Here is a 10563-nt window from a genome sequence, read left to right as displayed (position 1 = left end):
AGACCAAAAAAGGAAAGAGATAGAAAATCTATGTATAAAAATTACCAATCTATGAAGCCAAGACCTAAAAAGAGTAGCAAATCTGAGGTGATCTTAGAGGAATACCTTTTGGGATAACCTTCGACCACTAAAGAAACCACAGATACTGGGATTTTGTAAAAAATCGATGGTCAAATCTATCAGTGCCGGCAGCCACTATCAGAATATAGCGTTTGAAAGTGAAGTCTGAAACTGAAAGTGAAATCTAAGGTTTCAATATATATATATAGTGAAGGTTAATTTTGTAAATATATTAACATGGAAGGGTATCCTAGTAATTTAATATATTAATCGGGGCCGGTTTCGGGGCGGGGATCTGAGTCCCTCGCAACCGCCCCAAAACTGGCCAGTTTTTTTTTTTTTTTTAACTCCCATCCCCACCCTATTTAAGTAAAAGGTTCTCCAAACCAGCTTAAAATGGGACGGGGGCGGGGCGGGGCGGTTCCCCACCGGGTTGGGGATTTTTGCCACCCCTAATCGCAAGATATTCCAGAAGAAAGTTGCTTCACCCAATTCAATCATTCATCTTACACTTAAATCGGTCAAAGCTAAACTCCTCATCTCTTTTGTCACTAATTCTCTAAACTCAAGAAGAATTGCACTGAATGGGATATTCCAGAATCAGTTATCCGTCCACCTGAGAAACCACCGAACTATAGGGATTCAAATTGCATTCGACGGAGAAATCTTCTTGTTCACTGGATCTAACCGCTAGCTTGTAGCGGTCATGTGCTCTTGCTGGGCTTGGGTGGGATGCACCATGGTTTGTATGTGGTCCATGGGCCTGCTTTGTATTTTGGGCTTTGGTTTAGTACTGTGCCAACTCTTTGGGCTGATGCGTCTTCTTATTTTATTGCACTTAATTAACCTTACCTTCCCTAAAAAAAAAAAAAAAAAAAATGCATTTGTAGTAGAAGATTGTTGTATTATTATTATTATTAAATATAAAAAATAAAAAAAATTGAAAGAATATAAATTTGAACTGTGCAAGCTGCCACTAACCACGTAACTTGTCAGTGACCCCTTGCACAGATCCAACTGCCACCTACACCGGGGCAACTTCGTCTAGTGACCACTTGCATCGGTAATAACTTCTGCTTTCACAGGTGCAACTTATCAAATTAAATTTAGCTTCTTATCCATAATTTCAACTTACAATTTCACAAATTTATCACCCTTGTAATGATCATTCATATTTTGCTCAATCAAAATACACTTCAATAGGAATATTTTCTAGGAACAATGGATAATAATGAAAGTTCTAAACCTTGCCTAGTAAGTTACACTAAAACAAAATATTGATGTGGTAGCAAAATTCTAACAACAATTATAAAAAAAATGTTGTTACTGATATGTTTTTAACAGCATTTTTAATAAGTGTTGCACCGGATTGCTGTAGTAACATGGGCCTATTTTTTAATTTTTATTTTTTCATTATTCATTTCTTATTTGTCCAATCGCTCCTCACTTTCTCTCTCTACTCCCGCTCTTCACTCTCTCTAGTTCCCCTCTGGCTTCTCGCTCGTCGTTGTGGCTCCTAAAATCATACCCTAATTTTAGTATTACGAATTTTCTCACTGTTTCTATGTAGATTTTTTCTCTTTGTTCGGGAAGTTTTTCAATAGAGAACTTGATTTACATTTGATCTCTCAAAATAAGACTGCGAACCCTAAGCTTAGGAGTTTTTCTCACTCTATCTGAACATATTTCTTCTCTCTAATTGGAAAATATTTCAATCAAAGAGGTTTATTTACATTTGAGATATATTCAGTTATGCTATTTGATTTGAGAGCCAAATTGACATCCACATGCTATAAATTATATAAACTCATTTAAATCAGTAGTATTCCTCCTTTGATACCCCAAGATCTTAAACTACCAATAAAGCAAAGAGAACATTCATAGTACCTTGATCCACATTGTTTCAAAGTTTGAAGAACAAAAAATCAATATGAAGCAATCTTCATGGTAGGAATTGATATTTCTCTCTTTGGCGCCATTTTGAATATCATACATGTTTTTCTACAAACACAATGATTGTTTTTGTGTACTATTTATAACGCAATGAGAGGACCAATTTCTCCTTGTCAGCTATTCTCCTATTGACCACTCAGATTTGGGTTCTTGAGAGATTAGGTACGTAATTAGACAAGAAATTACCAAAGCCGGGAAAAAATTAAACCAAGTCTAGATACATTACATGTCACGTAGTTCACACCCCCTATATTAAATTGGATGGTATTTTTAGATTGTGGAATTACTTAGGTTCTCACTTACAATCTATTACATCTATTCAAATAATGAATAATTATTTTTTATCATAAAGAAAAATAATAATAATCAATCTTTATTGGAGATATTACGTGGTACTTTCAGAATACCTAATAATTTTTTTGTTAAAACATAATACTATCGTTCAATTCAAACTATGAATTGGAGATCGGATGTGTATATAATTTAAACTCTGTTTATTTTTATGAACCTACATCAACAAAATTGCAAAAACTGTACATTAAAGTCCACAAGAAATCAAATATAACGGATCTTATGTCACACATAAATGTCAACCCTAGCAAAATAGGATGTGGGTTTTTTACATGGAACACCTTCACCTCCATATCCACCTGCGTATATATGAAAAGACTGATAATACAAAGTATTAGTAAGTCAAAACAAATACTTTGAATTAGATTTACGAGTCCACTTTTGATCATCTCCTTGTGCCTGTAGATGAAAAGACTGATAATACAAAGTATTAGTAAGTCAAAGCTAATACTTTGAATGAGATTGACGAAGAGCAGGTTTAACATTCCTATGAAAATGTAAAAACATAATAAATAAATAAAAATAATGGAACAAAAGTGCAAACAATATGCAAATACCTCCGTAATGTTAAAAAGAAAAAAAAGAAAAAAAAAAAGACCCAGCATTTTTCAAATTAAATAAATAAGGATAATTTTTCAATTTAAATATTGAAATACCTAAAATTTCCTTATGATATGTTTGGTTGCATGGAATTGAAACTTTGAAATTGAAATTGAAATTGATATAATTGGAGAAAAGAAATTAAGAAAATTAAACCAAAATTTTTTCCAATCTCACCAATTCCAATTTCATAAAGCAGAACACAACCTTAAGTCAAAATAAAAATGAAAAACAAAAAAAATAAATATAATAAAAATTTAAAATAATGAAAAATAAAATAAATAATAATAATAATAATAAAGCAAAATAAATCAACTAAATAAAGTATAAGGGCATTATTTTAAAAATATATAAAAACCCCAATTTTTTATTTATTTATTTTATTTTATTTTTATGTATTAAAAAAATACCTAAAATTCCATTAAGGTTATTTTGGGACTTTTATAAATTAAAAAAAATATGGTCAAAATTAATGACCATGGAGGCAATTTGCACAATTCTTCAAGATAAAGGGATTTATATGCACTTTATAAAAAGTAGAGGTGTTTCTTGCACATGTTTCATATGGCAGAAGTTCAAATTTCTAAAGGAGCAAAGTAGTTGTGTGAATTTCTTATCAATAATAATAATAATAAATTATAATAAATATTTATTATTATTATTATTATTATTATTATTATTATTATTATTATTTCCTTTGATTACATAAAATTTGTTCTAAAAAATACTACGTATATATTTAATATATAAATATATATAAACCATTTATCAAAATCACTAGGCTCTGTTTTATGTGATCAAACAAATCTAAGGCAAAACAAATTATACATGGGTTTCCATCTTGAATATATATCTGAAATTTGTAATCAATGAGTACCCAAAATACGGAGTCTATTGATCTTAAAAGATCTCGCCCATTGCTAAATCAATGCAATTATTACTGAAGACAAAGTTCCATTATTCCATTATTAGGATTAAGAGTTAGTTGCTTTAGCATCGAGAAGGCGACATCTTATTACGAAAATCGTAATTTTCACTTACCGAACATCCGTTTAATGTCATACACACTAAGAGTATATCTTTTTTCTTTATAGCATCAGCTATTAAAATATTTTTTTTGTATAAAATATATACTATTATGTATAATGTGTAAATATTTTTAATCTCTAACAATATGTTAAGATACACTATCACGTTATTAATATGTAAAATTATTGTGTATTTTACATAACCTTTTTACACCACCACAAGAACGTATTTCATTTCTCATACTTTTTTTTTTTTTTTTTATTACATTAACGAATCAATTCTATATTAAGTAGATCTGTAAAAATTATGTTAGTCATGGCATAATACGTGATTGGTTGTTATTTGCAAATACATTTTTACGTAAGGTTTAAAATAATGGATGGAGCTAAAGAAGGGTTATAAGTCTAACAAATCAGATATATAAAAATAATAAATAATAAAAAGGATAATATATAATTGATTCATTAATGTAAAAAGGGCAATATAGAGTTGCTCGTATAAAAAAATATTTACCAAAACAACTAATCACGAGTCATATACATGTTACGCCAAGACCATTACAAACCTATTTAATATAAAGTTGATTCATTAATGTAATGAAAAAAAGAAATAGACTGATGTGATTATATAAAATGATTGTGTAAAATACATAATAATTTTATATATTGATCATATGACCATGTTTCTTAACATATTACTAAAGTAAGTTTGTAATTTTTTATACATTATCTTAATATATGTGATAGTGTATATTTTATATTATACGTGCTATTGTAAGCGTTTTACTTTTAACATAACTGTGCGTCTTTATAGAAACCAATCACTTGTTTCATTCTTTTGGTTAGAGTGCATTCTATAAAGGGACGCGGGTAGACTGATGCTTAGGATATACTTTTCTATGCTTTGAATCTGATGCTAAGGTGGTTGATGATGCTGTAGTGGATGGTTGCGTCTATTTGCTTTGACATCAAGTTGGATCTTCAGCGTTTTTCTTTGGCCTCTTTAAGTCATGTTCGCCGGTAATTGGGTGGCTCATGCCTTGGCGGAGCTTTCTCGTGCCTGTTGGTGTTGACTCCAATCCCTTCTTGGATTGTGCATCTGGCTATGTATGATGTTTTGGGTTCAGTTTCTTAGTGCTGTTTGGTTGGTGGTTGGGTGTGGGTTGTTTCTTTGTTTTCTGTGTTTGTGTTGTTGCCAAAAAATAAATAATAATAATAATTAAATAAATGACTGCCGCTTTAAATAACCTATGCACAAGAGTTTCTCTATGCACCTATATCCTACCAGAATCAAATGACAATTAATTTATCTGGTGAAGTAAAGTAACCAATACATGCAAGTATTCACCACGTATGTATGTAATTAAAGCACTAAAAGAAATCAAATTTACAAAAAATATTCGGCATTGCATGTAGATTGCAAAATTCTGTATTCGGGTGGGGTTCGTCCCGTCCTGTTAGGGGCGGTTTTGGAGTATCGATTATATAAATGGGATGAAAATGGAGACTACTTTGAAAACTTGACGTGTTTTAGGGTGATTTTGAGGATGGAAAAATTAAACGAAAATAAGAATGAAAATTAGATACCGTCCCAAACCCTCCCCATTGTCCCTATTTGTATGGCATACAATAATGAATAATCCCAAACTCTCCACACAAATTATTACCTTAATGCTATCAATTGAATTGCAAAGTTAATGCTATCAAAGGAGGAGCTAATAGATCAACACAAAGTATATCTGTTCTTCAAAAATTATAATATATAACTTGTAACCGTCAACACAAACTATCTATTATTATTAATAATAATCAGCAGTCGTCTAATAATTAATAAGTGAAAAAGACTTTAAAATATCGGGGGAAAAAATATTATGAATGGAATTAGTATAATCTTGGGATTCAAAGTACATATCAGAATAGTATATCAAAAAGGGTCAAGCATGTATATCATGGCTCAGTCATTCATCCCCCAGAGTAAAAAGAAATTGGGGCATTAAAATTTATCCAGCCTCAACGAACACTTTTTGGGGTAAGAAGGCAAGGAGAGCTCAACAAAAATACAGTGCGGTTGGATCGCTCCCAGTTGCCCTTGCTCGGTTTCGAGCCTTTGCATCTCTAACTTCTGATATTCTAACAATTTTGCTTGAAGTTTTTTTTTTTTTTGTTTGAAGCACACCAACTGAACAAGCATAGCAACACATCAGGAAATTTTTTTCATGACGATCATTTCCTTATAACAATGATGCCTCTGTGACGAGAAGCAAATCATACGAGCAGTGAAAAAACAATATTTTGGTCCTCCGATTCCGAGGACAAATCATTATTCTTTTCATAATCATATAATGTTCAAAAACAAAAATTACCACATCAAATGTAAATACCAACTACTACTGCTATACACAAAAAAAGGCTTATTCATCCAATTGAGAAAATTTTGATTGGATGTTTAAAAAAATGTCACCTGGTGTCCATTGTTAAGAGATACACAGCAATACAAGGAGAGTTGTTCCATACATTAGAGTGCATCCTAAGGACATCTCTTGCTTTGTTTTTCAAATATTTTTCGGAGTCGGCTTGGAGCACCATGCAAAGCTTTGACACAGCTCCAACCCTCAACATCTCTAGAAGAAGTTGATGAGTCGCACAGAATCTAGAGATCAGCATAAGTATGTGAATCGCCCGATCATCTGTTGCCGGAGAGACTCTGAGGACCCTTTTCGACACCATGGCAACACCGCCCGCGTGACTCAGAAGTTGCTCTCTCCCATCAGCACAAGAACACAAGTGAGCCAAAAGGCAGAATATGAGTTCAGTCACCTTCTTCTCAGGCTTATCCAATTCAAGTTCAATGAGCTCGAAAATCGCCCCTGCCTCGATGATTTTCATCCTGTTTCTCCCCCAAGGGCAAGCTTCTATTAAGATGTGCAATATAGCTTTCTGAACTTGTTGATCATGAGAGGTTCTCTCTCTCAAAATCTTTACTATCTGCTTGAAGAAATCGAGCCTTAATCGCTCAAGCACATTCGAACTCACAACCTCCAAGATCATTTTCATAGTTAACAGGGAATGGGTTTTCACCTCCACATGATTCCCAACATGATCACATCCCAAAACCCATCTCATTGACTCAATAAAATCAAAGTTTTCTTTAACCAACTGCTTGTTTTCAGAATTCGGAGTCCATATAAGATGTAGAACCCTAAAAGCTTCCTCGACACCCTCAAATTTTCCTTCCTTGAAACATTTCACTATCAACAAAACCATCTCTCTTGTCACGCCCGCTTCCACCATGCATTTCCTGTTCTTTTCGTTCATGTTGGCGACTTCTTCCATTTTCTTTAACGAATTTACGCAGAGGTGAGGCACTTTAAGGTCTCGAACGAGTTTACGAACATGAGACCTGTTGAGAGGGGATTTAGGGGTAGGAATCCGATCTACTCCATTGTTGGCATTGATAATGCACCATGCTTGGATGAGCCGGCGGAGTGTGACGTTTGGCGTCATATCAGAGTCTCTAGGCAAAGGCTGCTTCGTGACCGGGCACGTGCTGTCCTCCGCCGTCAGCAGCCAGTGCTCGATGCTTTCCCGGTCATACGTGATGCCAGTCACCGCCGTGACAGGATCTTTCATGATCTGAAGAGATATGGGACATATGAAATACTGAGGAATTTCAATTTCATCCATATCCATGTATATATATATATATATGAATGAATTGCAAACAATGAGAAAGAGAGAGTGTACAACGAGAAAAGCTGAGAATGAATAATCAGTTTCAGTTTCAAACAATGAGAGAGAGGGTTTTATTAAGAGGACAATATTTTCATACACATGTATTTGGTAAGAGAAAGCGGCTTATATATTGATGGTCTGAGTAGTGCTATGAAAACTCTAGATAGAAAATTTTCTTTTTCTTTTTCTTTTTATTTATTTATTTCTTAGTATTGTTGTTTTTGTACTATTCCTTCTTTTACCAGTCATAGATTCTCACATTGCTGATTCGGCGGTCAAACCCCAGACAAGCCAAAAAAATTCACATTTCTTTGACTTTTTCTATCCAGTTGTCTAAAAACTGCCACGTGGAACATCTCGTATGGGCAGTTCATAGTGGACCTACCAGCTGAGGCAAAGGTGGGCCATAGTGGTTGTAGAAGTTTGAAAATTAGAGATGCGACTGACAATGACAAGTGGTGTGGGCGGAAAATTCATGAAACAAAAGCAGCCCCATATATATGGTGCGATGCAATGATAGGACCTATTCATATGTTGACCTTCAACTTTTATATAATACTCATTTCTGTATGATTATGTTTGAATTGTTGACATATTATTATAAATGCATTGCTTACTGAACTTGTGTGAATGTCTTTGAATGAATGATTCAATTATTAAGTTGTACTCCTCTAGAAGTTGAATTTCAAACTATGTGTATAGATGTGGGTATACTATATGTATATATATATATATATATTCGGATGATAAAAGACGATAATTACGTAGACGTAACGGATATATTATATGATGTATTATGAAATGGTTTAAAACACTTATTATTACTAGGCGTGAAATAAATAGAATGATTTAAGAGGCTCACTATTTAAATAGTCAAAAAAAGTAAAATGAAAATAAAAATAATTTGACAACTTGTTGACCAAAAAAAAAAAAAAATGAGCTGTATAGACGTAACGACGTAACGAATATATTATATGATGTATTATAAAATAGTCTAAAAGATTTATAATTTGTACGCGTGATATAAATAGAATGATCTAAGAGACTCACCATTCAAATAGTCAAAAAATAAAATGAAAATAAAAATAATTTGACAACTTGTTAACCATTACCAGGAAAAAGAAAAAGAAAACGAGTTCCGCAGGCATAACAGATATATTATATGTTGTACTACGGAATGGTTTATAAATAGAATGATTTAAGAGACTCACTATTCAAATAGTCAAAAAAAGTAAAATGAAAATAAAAATAATTTGGCAACTTGTTAACCATTAGAAGGAAAAAGAAAAAAAATAAAAAATAAAACATAAAATAAAATTTGCCTTGAAAATATATAAACTTCTGTAATAGATAAATGTTTTAGAATAATCCTCATTTTATTTTTAGTTAATGAATATTCCTTATTATTATTATTTTTGGGTACATTAATATTAGCCCTGAATCCTGACTAATAAAATTCTAGAGCATCTTTGTATTCTTGTTCTCGTTAAAAGACTCGGTTAGCAATTATGAGTAAATGCATTTTTTTTGTTCTTTTTTTACTATCAATTATGAGTAAATACATCAACCAATATTTATTTTAAAATACGGACCCTGCTTAAATCCCCCATCGATAAAAGCATACATGTACAAGCTTATGCACAAGCTTTCAAATGGATTCGCGGTTACAATTGCAACCATGGAAGGGGTGAATATTCTTTGTTTTCAATTTAAATTTATTTTAAATTACCAAACATAATAATTTGAACGTTTCTAATAAACAAACCAGAAAAACTTAATTATGTTACTTCCACTGATGGCATCGTATTATCAGCCTATTAAATATGTCATGTAATGACAGAAGGGATTAAAAGAAAAAGATTTTTAGTCTAATTAACTAATCAGATAAGCATTCAAAATAGCATTAGAATAAAACAAAAATATAAGTGGAGTAGCAATAACTAATTTTTTAATGTGGAGAATTGAACCCAATCCCTTTCACAATAAATAAATAAATATTAAAAAGGAAAGAAATTCAATGATTGCGCAAGTGAGTTAATTCTATAAAAGATCCCCAAATGTCTCCATTTGCACTCTCCACTAACTCAGAAAAGTAAAACAAACCATTTTCAGAAAGAAATAATAATAATAATAATAATAATAATAAAATAAAATTCCATTTTATCCTTTATATATATTATAATATATACAAACCCATATTATGATGTACCCATTAAACTCCTTTGAATGGCATTGGTAGAAAGAAACAATACTAGACATTATGACCCAAATCTCCTTCAATCACGTGTGTTAACAAATCCTAAAAGAAAATAAAGTAGTTTAAACACAAGAAAAAGCTTTTCAAAAAGAGGCTGAAAGATGTCTAAACCCAATCTGGATAATAGCCAACATTCTAAAGTAGAGAAGAACCCAGTAAATGAAGCCTCAAATGGCACGGTGAACAACTTTCATATTAGCCGTCAAACCACCCTACAATTGCCCCGTGGATAGGATTAAAACGCCAATTTTCACACTGGGAATTCCTTACATTTAGAAATAATTAGTCTTGGACGGTACATTTGGGAAAATGTCCCTTTAGCTAAAATCGGACCACAACTAAAATCAGGTCAAATCTACCACATAAATATACAAAATTAAAAATTAAAACCATTGGTTATCTTTCTCATAACTGAAAAAGAAATCTAGTCATTATTTGCGTAACACAATTATATCCCTTATTCAAATTCATTTTCTCATACTTGATCAATGGTCTGCATATTTATATAATTACATATAATATCTAAATAACATCAAAGATTGTAACCTAGGCTGCGTTTAGTAATGAGAAACGTTTCTTATT

The 10563-nt window shown here is 32.0% G+C and overlaps 1 protein-coding gene across 1 annotated transcript; it reads right to left on the bottom strand.

Moving 5' to 3' along the window:
- Nucleotides 1-5939: 5939 nt before the first annotated feature.
- Nucleotides 5940-8104, bottom strand: LOC132268698 (E3 ubiquitin-protein ligase PUB24-like). The gene has a single exon (XM_059769500.1). The coding sequence runs from the start codon at nucleotides 7680-7682 to the stop codon at nucleotides 6450-6452; it is 1233 nt and encodes a 410-aa protein (XP_059625483.1). The 5' UTR covers nucleotides 7683-8104; the 3' UTR covers nucleotides 5940-6449.
- Nucleotides 8105-10563: the final 2459 nt, after the last annotated feature.

This window comes from Cornus florida, unplaced genomic scaffold (genome assembly GCF_030987335.1).
Source record: "Cornus florida cultivar Cherokee Brave unplaced genomic scaffold, ASM3098733v1 CherokeeBrave_3.0.0_Hap2_Chr08, whole genome shotgun sequence".
In the NCBI taxonomy this organism is placed as follows: Eukaryota; Viridiplantae; Streptophyta; class Magnoliopsida; order Cornales; family Cornaceae; genus Cornus; species Cornus florida.
Note: the sequence above shows the minus strand (reverse complement) of the source record. Positions and strands in the feature narration are given on the sequence as shown.